The sequence below is a fragment of the Phoca vitulina genome, unplaced genomic scaffold, assembly GCF_004348235.1.
Source record: "Phoca vitulina isolate PV1807 unplaced genomic scaffold, GSC_HSeal_1.0 scaffold13, whole genome shotgun sequence".
Taxonomy (NCBI): Eukaryota; Metazoa; Chordata; class Mammalia; order Carnivora; family Phocidae; genus Phoca; species Phoca vitulina.
The window spans coordinates 19,314,593-19,332,057 of NW_022589716.1; the positions used below are offsets into that span (position 1 = coordinate 19,314,593).

A 17,465-nucleotide genomic window follows, 5' to 3' on the forward strand; every position below is an offset into this window, starting at 1 on the left:
TCTATACAAGTTTATCTATCGCGTGCATATATCTGCGGGTGTGTATGTTCACACACTCACATATACAGAAAAGCAAACTGGAAACACCACCATAATATTTACAAACATTATTGCTGGTATTAGGATCATGAGTAATTTTTAAATTTTTTCTTACACTCTCCCTCAATTTTTGGCAACAGACATATTAAATTTTTGATCAGAAAGTACTGTATCTAATTTTAAAAACTAAGCCAATAATAGGACTGAGCATAGTACCTTATACAAAATAGATGCTAAAAAATATTATTTGAAGTATATGTACAAAATATGTATTTATTTCCTGCCCAGATTTTTCAGCAGCTGCATCTGTTAGCAGAGTCCTAGGTCTAAGATTGCACTATGAAGTTGGGAGTCAAGCCTGATTTACTTAAATGTAATTAAACATTATCTTCATGAAAGACTTCAAGTACCCAACACTCACATTATCTATAGAAAACTGCTCCCTTGCTCCATGAGATTGGATCCATTGTAGGTTATTTCTTCAAATTCTTTCACATTAATACCTCCCTACCAGCAGCAAGAATTAACATAAGCACAGTGCAATCCGACTTTTAAAACCAAGCACGAAATGAAACCTTGAGGGGAAAGTGAATTCATTAATTTTCTTTTTTGGTTTGGTGTCAGTCACCCTAATGTCAGCATGTAACATTCTGTTAAAGACACGTCTTGGCTAATGTGGAGAAAGAACAAATTTGGTACAGCTGTAGAGTAATTTTTGCAGGGAATAAAAGACCCAGCTAGAGAATTGACTGTCTCAGTTCCCAGCTGTACATCCATTACCCACAAAGTTGTAAGAGATGCCAGGCTGGCTTCAACTCACACAAGGTCATTCACCAAGACACAGGAATTACAACTTACAAATCGGCAAGCAGTGTGTGCAAAGCAAGGTTAGGTGGTAATAAAGAAACTTACACTAATGAGGGAAGGGCCAAGGGTCGTACGGGGTTAGAATGTAACCTCTAGAGTGCATAACATTTCCCTAGGGACGGGTAACAAATGGAAGTAAGAAGGGTCTTGACTCTTTGTCCCCATGTTTCTTGAGCCTGTCCCTTCCACTCCCCTTCCTCTGCCACCACCAAGCACCATCATCTCCCACATGACTGTGACAGCCGCCCAGATGGTGTCCCTGCTTCCATTACTGCCCATTCCCCATGTAGTCATTCTCCACTTAGCAGCCAGAAGGCTCTTTTATATACGTAAATACCATTAGGTTACCTTCAAGCTTAAAATCCAAATTTCAAACTGTGGTCTCCAGACCCTGTGAAATCTAGCTTCAGCCAGCCTCACTGACTCACTTCCAACTCCCTTCCCCCTCACTCTGCTCCAGTTCCCCTGGCCTTTTATCTGCCCCTCAAACATGCCAGGCTCTTCCTTACAGGGTCTCTGCAATCTCTATTATCTCTGCCCAGCATGCTCTTTCCTGCACCAGCTCCTTCTTTTTGACTTTTAAGCTCAATTGTCATTTCTTGGGAATACTTTCTGACCAACTTGGCTAATCTCCACGGAATCACCCTGCATCTCTGTTTCCCAGCAAAGCTGGAGGGCCCTGAACCCACATTTTAGCTGAATCTTAAATGGACTGAGGGTTACAATAAATATTTTGAAAAGGTTGAGCATTGACATCACAAAATAAGCTTCTGGGAATACAAGAATCCAATAAAATTATTAACAATTTGGTCATATTATAATTTTATTATTAAAATTTTAATAGTCAAAATTTAAACTTTTGTCATTATGGGGTAGGAACAAGAATTTCTTAGCACTCTCAGCTGAAATCTTCCCTTCGGTGCTCCTATATGGCGCATTTATGACGGATGCCAAATAGATAATTGCTTTGCTTTGAGGTTGGTGGAGGAGTGAAATATTTTGGGGCCTGCTCTGCCAGGGTGTGGAACTGTCAATAGTGACAATGACTTATTAAGCTTTTCTTTTTTCTGGATAGGAACAGATTAGGGTAAGCTTTATCATATTTTGTTTTATGGGATGAATGCTGGTACACCAAATGGGTCTACAAAGGTTAGAATTATGATATAGCCTAACTTTTATTTTTCTGCCTTGTACTACAATTTAAATTTTATAAAAAATTTCTTGGCTCAAAAGGGATATAATGTTCCTCAAGATATCAAGCTAATACATCTTTTTAATATTCATCTACTTATTTAGCTGTTTGAAAATCTTAATGGTTTTTTCATATAAAATAGTTTTAAAGTTGTAAGTTATGACATATCTCGACAATTTGATAACAAATATGTGTGTTAGTGTGTGTACAGAACCACTGACAGAATTCAACATATAAAGCATATATTAAGATTTTGACTCTAATGTGCATGTGGAACGTTCACTTATATTTCTTTTTTTTTTTTTTTTTTTTTAAAGATTTTATTTATTTATTTGACAGAGAGAGACACAGCGAGAGAGGGAACACCAGCAGGGGGAGTGGGAGAGGGAGAAGCAGGCTTTCCGCCGAGCAGGAAGCCCGATGTGGGGCACGATCCCAGGACCCTGGGACCATGACCCGAGCCGAAGGCAGACGCTTAACGACTGAGCCACCCAGGCGCCCCACGGAATGTTCACTTATATTTCAAAATGAATATTCAGATGTTAACAATAAGCCAGAATGATATAATACCTTGCCTGTATTGTAGACATTATCACGTGATTGGTTATGGTAGTTAATTATGTGATTACATGATCACTGAGCACACACAAGTGCAGTGATGACAGACATGACTTTGAAATAACATGTGACTATCAGGTCTTCCAAAGACAAAGGTGAAGCAAAGTTACTAGATTTTAACTGAATAGTGAGGCCAAGCCCAAACTTTGGTGCATCCCTACCCAATGATCTAAAGTGGTCTTGTCTAATGATTGTCTGTCCTGTTAGACTGTGGGTGCCACAATGGCAGGATTTTTGCTTCTTTTGTTCCCTGCTCTATCCTCAGCACCATGCACAGTGTTTAGCATATGGTAGGTCCTCACACACATGAGACAGAGGAAGGAAGGGTTGATTCAATGAATGAAGTATAATGAATAGCATCTTGTGCTCTCCTCTCTGCAATCTGATGCTCCCTTTGACCTAAAATATCTGTGCGATCAGCAGGTAACAGGCCTTTGGTATGAATTCTGGTCACAGCTAGACCAAAAGAGCACAATGAGTCCTAAAGGCTGCCATTTCTAGAGACCAGGCTGGTTCTGAGATTTGTTTTGTTTGGGGTATCTCTAAAGTAGGGAAGTGAGAAAGAGAGAAGTATCTTCCAGGCCCCAAGTCTTGATATACCTGGCTCAGCAGATAATCATTTAGTTTTCCTTTGGAGGAGATAGTTTGTGTGATATGATGCAGCAGGGAGAAAAACAAGGTGACAACTCATGGCAGGGCAGAACTGGGATTTCAAATGCCAAGATTCCTGCTTCTAATTCCTCTCTCCTAATAGCCTTCAATTATTGATATTGCAACTCTGTTGTACTACTTGATACGTAAAGCAATGGTAGACAAGTGCTCTCTTTTTATTCCTTTTGTCTCTCTAGTAAATTTACAGAAGAAAAAAAAATCCCAAACAACAAAACCTTATCTTAATTAGATTACATGATAGCCTATTTGCTAAATGACAAGATACACCCCACTTTACATAGATTTACTTTAACTGGTGATGCACCTAGCAATTCCTTGGTGTGCATGTATGTGTAAACATATGTGTATTTTGTTCATTACTTGAAAAGTGATAGTGGTTTGGTATCAAGAAGAGCTCACGAATGGGCTCACTTCATTTTTCAGACTTGTTCTGTTCTTTTAGATACTGAGCACTCATTTCAGTACAGAAAACTCTGACATAATTATCATTATGACCATTAGTATTCTAAAGAGGTTTTCAAGTCCATCACAGGGACCTTCTTCTTAGCTTCTCCCAGAGCCATTTGCCATTAAGGCTTAGCTCTGAGTCGATCAGTATTTATTGATCATCTATTACAGGTAAGGTATTATAAGAAAACCAGCCTGATATACAGATTTTTTTCAAGTACAAGTAAGTCATCTACATATAAATGAACACATTCCAAGGGAAACTAAAAAAGTGCATCTAAACTAAAAAAGGGCACCCAACTGATGACCTTTGTTCCCTGTTTCCCTTTCACCCTGGTTCTACTGAAGACAATAATAAATTATAAAGATAAGAATAACAATGCTTAAATTGTCCCAAGTGTTTTGCATATATTATTAAATTTGAATCCTCATCAACAAGCCTATAAGTATCGTTAGCTCATTTTATAGTCGAAGAAACATAGGTTTAGAAAGATTTAATAATTCATCCAATGTAACAAGGTCAATGGCACAATCCAAACTACAGATTATCTTACCCCAAAGCTTTTACTCTTATGCTTATACTGAACCCTTATTTTCCATATTATCACCAAAATGTTTCCAAACAGATTCCAGCTATGAAAGGCTCTCTGGAATAGCTGCTTCACCCCAAACTCTCTGAACCACAAGCTATGGGGTACGGTGAAAGCTTTAAGTTCTTATAAAGGAGCCCAGGGAACTTTGGGACTCCAGAGTTTAAGCACTAGAATCCCAGAAGTTTCCAAACAGCACGATGATTGGCATTACGATAAGAAGAGCATCTGCATTCCCCAGAGGCCCCACACTCATCTGCATCCCTGCAGTGAGGTGAGCTCTGTGTCATAGCACAGGAGGCTTTGTGGTAAAACAGATAAGACACAGAGAAAGATGATCTCGGCAGCACTCTAGCCTCTCTTGAAGAAAGGCTCTGATCCAGAAAGAAGCTGGAAGAATTGGCCTGTAGAGAGCCAGGCTTAGGGGGCTGAGTGATTTGGCACGGTGTGGCTCTGGGGGAGGACTTGGGAAGGACTGCTGCCCTTTTGTATTCCTCTTGCCTTCAGTAGCTAGCTCTTGTATCATCAAATTGATGGCAGCCTACCCTGAGGGTCTGCCCTCTGGCTCTGGAAAGGAGTTTGAACATAGTGCCCTTCCTCCTTAGGCAGGTTTGGCTCTTTGCTTTCCATGTGTTTGGAGTCATATAGCCTGGATTTAAGGAGTTGTAGGATTTTAGGGCAGGCTTCCTAACTTCTCTGAACTTCTTTGTTATGTGTAATGAGGACATAGAGGGGATCTATTTCTGACAGTACCAGGTAGGATTCAGTGAGATTATAGTCCATTTTTGGCCATTATTTCTTGAGAGGTTACAATATGCCATGCACTGAACTCAGCTGCTAACATGGATCATATTTTTCAACACCAAGCCTATAGGGCAGGTTGTATTATTGTCTCTGTTTCAAATTTGAAGAAACGGAAACTCAGAGAAGAGAATCTATTTGCCCAAGATCACCCAGTCTGTAGGGTGGAGCTGGGATTTAAACCCCATGTTTTCTGACTCAACCATATGATATTAGCTAGCTCATTACCTGGCACCTAGCAGATTTCAAAGCATGGTAGGGGCAATTGTTATTGATAATGATTTCCATGAAGAGGGATGATGATCATTATCATCAGTGGCTCTTCTGGGATTTTGTAAGCACCTTGAAGGTTGGGGCCACCCCTGGTTTATCTTTGCAGACTCATCTATGTAGCACCTAACAGTGCTGTTGCATATGGTTCGAATGATGCCTGCTGAGCTGAGTGTCTGCGGTGGGGTGAAACACCTGTGTTAGTGCTAATGTGTGACGATACATTCATCATTATTGAAACAGGGGCAGAGATTTAACTCATGACATAACTGTGTTTATGGAAAAGAAATGAGCCTTATTGGATAGTTTCGCTGAATAGTCAAAGCTAATTAAAAAAAACCTTCTCTTAAATGTCCAGTGGAAAAAAGACAGTCTCTTCAGCAAATGGTGTTGGGAAAATTGGACAGCCACATGCAGAAGAATGAAACTGGACCATTTCCTTACACCACACACAAAAATAGACTCAAAATGGATGAAAGACCTAAATGTGAGACAGGAATCCATCAAAATCCTTGAGGAGAACATAGGCAGCAACTTCTTCAACCTCAGCCGCAGCAACTTCTTCCTAGAAACATCACCAAAGGCAAGGGAAGCAAGGGCAAAAATGAACTATTGGGACTTCATCAAGATAAAAAGCTTTTTTTGCACAGCAAAGGAAACAGTCAACAAAACCAAAAAACAACCAACAGAATGGGAGAACATATTTGCAAATGACATATCAGATAAGGGGCTACCCAAAATCTATAAAGAACTTATCAAACTCAACACCCAAAGAACAACTAATCCAATCAAGAAATGGGCAGAAGACATGAACAGACATTTCTGCAAAGAAGACATCCAATGGCCAACCGACACATGAAAAAGTGTTCAACATCACTTGGCATCAGGGAAAAACAAATCAAAACCTCAATGAGATACCCCCTCACACCAGTCAGAATGGCTAAAATTAACAAGTCAGGAAATGACAGATGTTGGTGAGGGTGCGGAGAAAGGGGAACCCTCCTACCCTGTTGGTGGGAATGCAAGCTGGTGCAGCCACTCTGGAAAACAGTATGGAGGTTCCTCAAAAAGTTGAAAATAGAGCTACCCTATGACCCAGCAATTGCACTACTGGGTATTTACCCCAAAGATACAAATGTAGGGATCCGAAGGGGTATGTGTACCCCGATGTTTATAGCAGCAATGTCCACAATAGCCAAACTATGGAAAGAGCCAAGATGTCCATCAACAGATGAATGGATAAAGAAGATGGGGTATATATATAAATGGAATATTATGCAGCCATCAAAAAAATGAAATCTTGCCATTTGCAACGACGTGGATGGAACTAGAGGGTATTATGCTAAGCGAAATAAGTCAATCAGAGAAAGACATGTATCATATGACCTCACTGATACGAGGATTTTGAGAAATAAGACAGAGGATCATAAGGGAAGGGAGGGAAAAATGAAACAAAACGAACCCAGAGAGGGAGACAAACCATAAGAGACTCTCAGTCTCAGGAAACAAACTGAGGTTTGTTTGGAGTGGAGGGGGCTGGGAGGGATGGGGTGGCTGGGTGATGGACACTGGGGAGGGTATGTACTATGGTGCGTGCTGTGAATTGTGTAAGACTGATGAATCACAGACCTGTACCCCTGAAACAAATAATACATTATATGTTAATTAAAAAATAAAAATAAATAATAATGCAGGAATAGTGAAAAAGAAAAAAAGAGTAGCATGGGGATCATCGTGGATTCTGGACAAAAGAGAATCAAGGAAAACAATCTTCCCAGCGCTCTACAGATAAGATTTTCTAACAGACCAACAATGGGGTCTCTTAGGTTCAAGTGCCGTAGGAATATTATGCAAATGTCAGATAAAATATTCTTTTTTCATTAAAAAAAAAAAAACCCTTCTCTTAGTGGCATAATATCTTTCAGAAAGGCAGAATGAGTTAAAAGTACAAGTTTTGGATTTGGCTCCTGGCTCAGCTATTTATTATCTGTGCAATTTTGACCAAGTTACTTAACCTCTCTGAATCTCAATATTTCCATCAGTAAAATTTAGGGAATAACAATAGTACCTATCTCATAGGTGTCAGTAGGGCATTAAACAAGACATGGACTATGAAATACTTAGCATAGCACCTGGTCCATAGAAAGTGTTGCATCAATGTAAATTACTATTTTAGACCCAGGCTATTTTTTTCCCCCATCGTTCTCTCCTTCCCCCAAACAAGAATGAAGGTATGATAATAATAGTCAACATGACAGGCAGTGTTTTAAATACTTTGTATTTGTTAATTAACTTAATTTTCACAAAAATGTGGAAACTGAGGCACAAGAGTTAAGTTAACCTGTCCAAGCTCATGCAGGCTCCTGATCCTATGCTCTTGTCCAAAATGCCATATTGCTTCTATGTATTGATGAATCTAGACCAAGCCTCTCTTATTTTCTTATTAGTGAGATAAATCGAGTTCCTGGGTTGCATGCCATTATATTATTACATATAAGAAATAATATGCCATTCCTTCCTACATTCTTCCCGATCACTAGGTAACAAGTATAGTGGTTTTCCATACCTACAGATAAATGTATTGCCCTGGATTTCCACTAAACAGTGATGGGTCATCAGTCCAGATCCCAGATAACTCCAGCATTAGGTACAAGTGATAGGTAAGTTCAGACAAAGTATTCACGGAGCTGAACCAGAAAGTAAATGAACTTTGTATCACTTAGTCCTTAAAGGGTTAGGGTAAGAAATATCTTTGTTTTATACCTACCCTATCTTGGACTACTCAGGAAATCAGAACTTTCATGAATTTCTCACATTACAATGGAGCATCACTGTGTAACTGTCAAACTTAAGCCACTACTCAATTATCCAGTTCTGAACTCCTACCAACTCTAGAAACTTCACCGCCCCCCCACCCGGCCTTGTTACTTGAAATTCCTGAAAACTCTGCCATAAGGTCTGTCATTATGGCTCTTTTCTGGGTCAGCTGGATGAACAACCTATAGAATTGCTGGGGGAGCAGTGGTCTTGGATACCACTCATCAGAACACAGTGAAGCTGGAAAGCTTGCTAACCTGTGTAAGATGGGGTGGCAAATTTATGACAGAGTTGGGTATAGCATGAGGAGCTCTGTCTCCGAAGCTTCGTCTCTAGCACCCCATTCCTTTCCACCATCTGCCCTACTGCTTCTTGTTTTCTCACTCCCCAGCTCACAAGCAAACACAAACTGGTTTTCAATAAGAGTTGTGGCTTCTGGACCAAGCTTTCTGGGCTGGGAGGCGGTACCGCCTCGGAGCGCCCCAAACTGTAATTATAATTTTGCTTCTTCCCAACCCACACATCTTCTGGGAGCCTAGCAAAATTGAATTTCTGGGTCAGTGTTGGCCTTTACCATTTATGATTTAATTAACTCTGAAAGAAGCTAAGCCTCTCTCTCAGAAAGGAAAAACAAGAGAAATGGTAGCCAAGCTCCCACTCAGTACAACATAAACGTCTCCTGGACTGTGACCTTGAACATGGAACTCAAGAAAGCTAAACAAGAAAGCAGGTGATTCTCAGAGGCCTCACACCCTTGCCAATGAGGTGGCCTTTGCAGTTCTGAAAGCTATAGTGACTCCTGTGCCTGGGACACTTGGATTTTTCCCACCAGCTTTTTTCTCTGTGGCTCTATGCCAAGGATCAGGTCTATATCATTCCCCTAACCCTAATGCCTGGGAAATAGTATGTGCTCCATATTTGTTGACTAATACACCCTTCGTTCCAAATTAACTCTGGTCCTTAAAGATGCTTTAGCTTTCAAGACGGAAATCCAATCATATCCTCCCTGGCTTAAAACCCCCTGACAGCTTCTCCATGGTCTCGGAATGAAGTTCAAACCCTGCATGTGGCCTAGGAGGCCCTGAGTTGTCTGGCCCTGCCTTCTTTTTTAGTCTCTTCCCATAGCATGCTCCCCATCATTGACTAATCTCTACTCACACTGCTTTCCTTTCTGGTCCTGGAACACACGGAGCTCCTTCCTATCTGAAAGCCTTTGCACTTGCTTTTCCCTGCACCTGGCATCTTTTCCTTGTTATTTCTTCTTCTTCTTTTTTTTTTCTATTTTTTAATTGAAGTATAATTAACATACATCATTATATTAGTTTCAGGTGCACAACATAATAATTCAACAGTTCTATATATTACTCAGTGCTCATACTCTTGATTCCCTTTATCTGTTTCACCCATTTCCACTCTGGAAATGACCAGTTTGTTCTCTGTATTTAAGAGTCTGTTTTTTTTTGTTTTGTTTGTCTTTTTTTTCTTTGTTTGTTCATTTCACATATGAGTGAAATCATATAGTATTTGTCTTTCTCTGATGGACTTATTTCACTTAGCCTTATACCTTCTAGATCCATCCATGCTGCCTTGCAAATGGCAAGATCTCATTCTTTTTTTAATGGCTGAGTAATATTCACAAACACACACACACACCACATCTTTTTTATCCATTCATCTATGAATGGATACTTGGGTCACTTCCATATCTTGGCTATTATAAATAATGCTGCAATAAACACAGGGGTACATGTATCATTTTGAATTAGCGGTTTCATTTTCTTTGGATAAATACCCAGTAGTGGAATTACTGGGTCATATGTTCCTTCTCATCTTTCAGGTAGCAACTGACACATTACCTAATCTGAGCAGGGTTTCTTGGCCACTGAAGTACCCTACCTCTCCATCACTTTTCACTGCAGCGGCCTGTTCATTTCTTTTTGAACTAAATTACAATCTGCTATTATCATATATATATATATATATATATATATATATATTCATTTGTTTATTGCCTAAGTCCTTTACTAGAATGTACATTCTATGAGGCCAAAGCTTGATCTATGTCATTCATGGCTGTAGCCCCAGCACGAAGTGGACACAAGGAATGTATCCCATGTACACTTGTTGAGGGAAGGCAAGTGCCTATCATTTATATCATTCTCTTGCATCTACATTTCAAAGAAGCCATTCAGGAAAGATATTCTGTTTCCATTTAAAGCATGCCAAGGCCCAGTACACTGAAAACATTTTTGGTTACACTGAGACAGGAAGTACCATTAGGATGATACATGAGGCAAGGAATTGGCCCCACAACTTCCTTTTCTGACTTTGTAACTGACTTACTGTGGGGGTGATTTAATGCGACTCCATTTGTATGAGTAATTTGGGTGTAATAAGCCTGGCCCATTTTGAGTTGCCATAATGGACAAATAATATATTTCACAGAAGAAAAATGTTACAGAAAGTCATTGCATTTTTTTTTTTTTTTTGCTTTAATGTGGTCTCATTAGATAAGGTGCCACTGAAAAATGCTAGGGCTATGACAAGATTTACCAGCGAGGGCATCTTATTTTCTTCTTCCCTTGGAAAGTGGCAGGAAACAGTCTGGTTGTGTTTTCTAATTCCTGACAATAATGAAATCCATATGTCACGAAGCCCGTGGCTTGTCAGGGAATAATAAACTGGTTAAATAATCAAATGTCAAGTAGCATCCTTGGTTTCCATTCAGAGGAATACAATTTCAGATAATTTAGCACAATATTGGACTGCTAACTAAAACTGCCTTTCTTTTTAGCCCAATTACTTAAATTTCTCTGGCATTTAATCCTCAGGGCTTACTTTAGAGGGTAACTTACATGGTACAAATCCACCAAGAAAGTCACTTTGAAGTATATCTTCTATTCAGGGAATATGTTCTGTTTTCTTACATCAATTTTCCCAAATTAAAATAATTTGCATACCATCTTCCCCATCTTTGCTATTCCCATGTATCAACACAGGATACTTCTGTGATTATTTTTTTTAATCATATCCAGGTACCACCTGGACTATTATTTACTTAATATATTTTATTTAAATTAATTCACTTTTAAATGTTAATATATTTCTTTAAAGAAGAACACTTATGTCACCGATGCAGAAGACAAAGCAGCACCACCAGTCATGAATGGAAGGTAACACAAATTAGAAACTGTTATTGCTTTACCTGTTTATTTGTTCATATGTTTACTGACTGTGTCCTTTACTAGAATGTCCACTCTACGAGGCCAAAGCCAGATCTATGTCAAGGCTGTAGCCCCAGCCTAAGGTGGACACAAGGAAGGCCTCACAGGTATACTTGTGGAGGGTGCGCAAGTGCCTACCCCTCCTGTCCTCCTGTCTTTCCCTTACATCTACACTTCAAAGGAGACATTCAGAAAAGGTATTCTCTTTCCATTTAAACCACTCCAAGGCCCAGTACACAGAAAACATTTTTGGATAAGTGAGATCTAAGCAATGCTATGAAATTCTAATTGGAGGCTCTTGTCTGCAGAAGACGCAGAGCCTGAGGCCTCTGGAGGTGTTAACAATCTACTAGAACCAAATAAAAACATTCTCCTGAACCTGATCAGAACTGATAAACAAATGGAAAAGCAGTTACTTCCTTATCACATGACTTGATTTTACTCAAAGCCATGTCAAGATAAAACTTAACATAATCTGTTATCAGCAGAGCTAAGAGTGCTATCTTTTGAAAAACACCTGGCATGGGAAGAAAAGTCTGCTCTGTTTCATAGGAGGTGGACAAATATATCTGACTTCTTAAATCCACAAAGTATTTCTCTTCTCCATTCTCATGCCTTCCTGAGATTGCCTGCTTAAAGACACGATTTCAATTACTTCTGCCTCAGCACCTCCATTGCCTTCCCACAGAAGCAGAAACAATGTATTACAAATGGAGACAATATTCTTTGAAATAAATATATTGCTTGAAAACTTGTGATAACATATTTTCCTGGCTTTCCACGTTAAAACCCAGGGGAGAAGAACAACTGAATTGAGAGGATATATAGTCTGCTTGAAAATATCCCACATGTAGCACCCAGATTGATAAAATGAAGGACTAACAGAGGACGGACACACACACACACACACACACACACACACACACCATTTTTTCCAATCACAAAGTATATTTAACTCATGAACACAGCATTCTTATATTATGCACCTGATCCAAAATGATCATGCCAGGCAGGGCCCTGGTTGTAACTGAAGAGATAGCACTGGCTAAGGAGGTGAGGGAGAGCTTAGAACTTCCATTCCTAGGTTTGGACAATAATAGACTAGCATTTCCAATGGATGCTAATAGGTATTAGTTGAAATAAGTTTGGGAAACTCATGAATAAACAAAGCTAAATAGGTTTATTTACTGTTGGAAATCTTCAAAGGTTTTTAAATGCTGATGAACACTGAAAAACTCAGAAAGACATGTAATGTCTTGCATTTCCCAAACTTAATCATGGCACCACTCTCCCTGCCCTTGTTTTTATTGGAGTCGTCTCTACATTAGAGTTCTAAAAAAATACACCCTTGGACAAAGTGGGTTATGCGATGTACTTCTGGATTTGTGACTGTACTTGGTAAAAAACAAAACAAAACAACAAAAGAAAAGTCAAATTCCTTGCAGACATGATGGGATAAGATGTGGGTTTCCAGTTACTGGGTAAAATTCCTAGTAGCAGCAACAATAGAATTAATGAGTAACAAATAAACTGGCTTGAATTGAATTTTGATTTTAGAATGTATAAATAAAGTAGGGGCAACGGGGGGCTGTAAGAATAGTCAAAGATGAGATTCAGAAGATGAGTAGGGCAGGAAAAGGGCTAAACTTGTCAGATGACAAAGTGGAGTTATTAGGATAGATGAAAGATAACCCTCAAAAGGATACTTTTGGGGGTAATCAAAATCAAGTAGCAGACATGATAGCTGGGGATTGGTAATGGGAACAATTATAAGTAGAAGTAGAGAAGAAAAGGAGAAGAAATACAAGTTTCAAAGAAAAAAGAATGACAGAGAGGATTTTGAGTAAGTCCAAACTAGGGAGAGAGGAAGAAAATGTACCTGCACCAACAGGGTCATTCATCCAACCAGATAAAGCCAGAGGCAGAGAAAAACTTCCAGAACTGAATGATGACAAAGAAAAAGGTAAAGAAGAGAATTGGGAAAAGAATTGTGGATTTAGAAGGAAGATGAGTGGAGGTTTAAAGAGAATTAATATAGAAAGGATAAAAAAAGAGACAGCAAGAAATACAAGCATTGCTACCTTTCAGACTCTGGGTATATCTCTTTGGGATACTAAGAAATGGCAAATACAGGGCACTTATGCCTTTTTTTTCTCCTATGGCAGACATAACAAGTTCATCATGTACTATTTTCCTCTGAGTAGAGATTTGCCCTCAGAACTCTTCTAACACAGCACTCAAGGTAGCCACTACTGACTGATTTGACTTGACCCTAGCCATGAAACTTGCATTCTTAATGTATTTAAAAACAAACAAGCAAATCCTCTGTGAGGTTTTAGTAATACCTGCTCACTGATGGAAGAGAAATAAAATATTATACTTTTGGCTAGAAAAGCAAAATGTTTCAGTGTGAGATGTTTATTCATATGGACATAATAATGCACATGTGTGGATATGAGTAAATACATATATGAAATATGAGTATTTCAAGTAGGTAGACCAAAGTGTTCCATATTTATTTGTAATCTGAAACTCTGTTTTAAACACTCATAAGCACATGAAAATCAGCTCATCATTTACCCTGGCAGCTGAAACTTTTAAACCCAATAAAATGATATGAATTATGTTTTAAGTTAAAATAGTTCATATGAAACAACAGCCTGTTAGAATAATCAGAGCTTTCTCCTTCCTCCTCTATCTTATGACACCATATTGGGCCCATCATTTAAAAAGTTGGCAGAAACATCAAATAGGTTTTTCTTCCCCAACACATGACACATTTTTAAAAGCATGTATAAATAATGCAGCATAACATAATACATGATAGCATTGATAGTCATCAGGCCATGGTGACAGGTGTGGGAGAAATTAGGATTTTTATCAAAGGCAGGCAGTAAAAAAGAAACTGCATTCATTTTCAGTTTAAAACTAAGTTTAAAAAAAGGGAGGAAGGATAGTGTGTGACAAGGTGTATTGGTTTCTGTTTCTTCTTGCTTACATTCATTAATTTTGCCCAGCTTCTGAGCATCTGAGGCCTTTGCCTATTCATGCAAAGAACCACTTGAAGGCATAGAATGCCCTCAGATTTGAACTATTTTGTTTGAACATGCTGGTAAGTTATTCATGTTCTGCTAAACAGTTCATAATGCTCTGGGGAAGAGAGGAAGTACATTGCTATCAGGAGTTACCGTTTTTAAGACTTTTATGAATTAATAAAAATAAAAAAAGAATGCTCATTAGTCTAGGCTGGCTTAATTGAGACAGAAAAGGAAGGGAAAGAGGCAGTGGGTAGGGAGGGAAAAAGGCAGTGACCTCTCCAGAATTGTTGAGGCCTGAGATTCTACTGACCCAAATGAATTGATCATCATTGCTCTTATGAACCACTGCCATAGAATCCTGGCTGGTCTCCCGCATCAACTCTGGCTCAGTCCGCTGCAGCCACAGTGATCTTTTTAAAACACATATCTAATCACCTATCCCTGTACTTTCCTCTCCATGGTCTAGCAAGGCCCTTCATTGTGTGGTCCCTTCCTGCCTCACTGACAGCTTCTGGCATACCTTGTTCTCTGAACTCTAGCCCCACCAACCTTCCTTCCATTCTGCTTTCCTACAGGGCCTTTGCTGACCACAGGGCCTTTACACAAGCTGACTCTGCCTGGAATGCTCTTTCTATTCCCACCCCATCTCACTCAACTTTTATAATACTAGCTCGAATGTCTTATAGCTCCTAAAGAAGGCCTACTCTGACTCTGTCCCCACAAAGTGATTTAGGTCCCCTGCTACCTCCTCTCAAAGCACTCTTTCCTTTTCAGCATTTATAACTATTTGTAATTATATATTTATGTGATTATATTTCTGATCCTTCCACTCAATGGTGAGCTCTGTAGGGCTACAGCAGTGACTACCTTCCTCTCCACTGGGCAACACTACCTTGTACACACACACTGAGCATTTGACAAATATGTGTTGACCAAATGAATTAATGTATTATATCTAACATAACACACTGATATACTGACATAGTCATAACCGTGGCACATAGAGAAAGATTTTGAAAAAATTGCTTATACCATGAACCAAATGTGATTTAGCAAATCTTATAAAACAAATTTGTATCAAACTCTCCTACACATCGTATCAAAGGATTGAAGCTGAGATGAATATATAAAGCCTCCAGAAAGGAGATTGTTTTTTTACTTTCCTTCTGTTCTCTGCTCTAAAAGAATTGGAATCCTTATTATGGCTGCTGAATAAGAATGTAATCAAGTCATCTTGTTTGGAAAACAAACAAGGTACATGCCTTCTAGAACCTTCTGGGGAAACCAGACCTTTAACTTGGAGTTAGACAAAATGGTGCCAATGAGAACAGCCTTCTGGAAGATGAACTGTGGAGGAGCAGAACTTACGTTGGTTTAGAAGCCTCAGCCTGGTCCGTCTGTAGTTTCTCTCCTCCTTCCACCTCCATTGTGCAATATACAATGCGATTGGGAGCCAAGGATTTGAGGCCTTGGACTTCCATGATCACCACCTGGAAAGAGAATCACACATGGTGGCGGTTACTGCCAAAGCCCATGGACAGCATCCCTCAGAAGAAAATACAGAGATGGGAAGAAGTTACCAAAAACCCAACAGGTATCTGGTGGCTTTTATCAGTTTTCTATCAGTCAGGCTGGTACCAGTCTAGCATGAAGATACCATTCTTCATGGTGTAACTGATTGCCTCCCGGATGGAAAGACAACCCTCACTACTTTAGAAGCTCACAGGGGCTAGACAGGTAATGTGAAATGGGCTGCTTGTTCCCTGGGTTGAATGCATAAGATCATTTTTCATTTCTGCAAAGAAATAGGCTCTCTCTTATTTTCTTTAAAAATAGTCTAGCTTTTCATTCAGAACTTGGAAGAGGCAAAGGCCCAGAAATTCACTTTTCTCTTTTACAATGAGATAAGTGATAAAACAAATGCTAAGATAAAGGGCAAATAACCATTCAGCATTAGAGTTGGAGATGCAGAGGAAGTAGTGGGGCCTGGGGCAAAAGAGGAGAGCATATGCTCCATCTAAACAGAGCAGTTGGTACCCAGTTGCAGTCCACTATGGCCTTGTCTTCTCTTAGTCTGGAGTTGCCAGATACTGCAATTTTTCCTACCAGAAAACGGAAATCTGAATCAGAATCAAAGTCAGAAATCTGATTTTGAAGTTTTGACAATAATCCAAAAAGGGAGGAATAAAATACACAAACTCTGGGCAGGCCAACACTGTTGAATCAAAACAGAAACATGTCTGCAGCTGCATACTGTCTGTTCTAGACTGAGGAAAAAAGCTGGTGTTTTGCTGGACCAACATATATCATTTACAATTCCTGGCACTTCCCACCACTACCCTTAACTCCGTTCAATCACCTGCTATTCTCATATCCAGTGGTATGTCCTGTCATTTATCAGAGGGAGAGGACAGGAGGGGAGGATAGGGCAAATATATCGATTTAAAAATCTGAAACCAATGACCTGCATCAGGGATCTATAGTAAGCAAGGGATATAAAAATATCACTCAATTGTACTCCAAAAGAGGTAATGGCAGGACACACAGAGAAGGATATGGTTGTGCAAAAAAGGTACACTTCTTTCTTTTTTTCAAAATTTTTATTTAAATTCTACTTAGTGAACATGCAGTGCAATATTGGTTTCAGGAGTAGAATTTAGGAATTCATCACTAAAATACAACATCCGGTGTGTACACTTCTTCAATGGGCTTGATTCAAGGAAGTACAATAGGGCCTTAGTGCAAATCAGAAATATCTGGAGGGCTTACTAAACCCAGAAACTGCTGGGCTCCACCCCCAGAATTTCTGATAAGCAGGTCTGGGATGGAGCCCAAGACATTTTATCTCTAATAATTTCCCTGGTGCTGCTGATGTTGATGCTGATGATCC

At 39.3% G+C, this 17,465-nt stretch overlaps 1 protein-coding gene across 15 annotated transcripts in view; it reads right to left on the minus strand.

Annotated features, from left to right (window-relative positions):
- Window positions 1-17,465, minus strand: part of CADPS (calcium dependent secretion activator) — a 464,832-nt gene that overhangs the window by 217,737 nt on the left and 229,630 nt on the right. For all 15 annotated transcript variants that reach the window (XM_032411665.1, XM_032411674.1, XM_032411675.1 and 12 more), the window contains exon 6: window positions 15,944-16,065. In XM_032411665.1, the coding sequence (XP_032267556.1) occupies window positions 15,944-16,065 (122 nt within the window). The remainder of the gene's footprint in view (window positions 1-15,943; window positions 16,066-17,465) is intronic.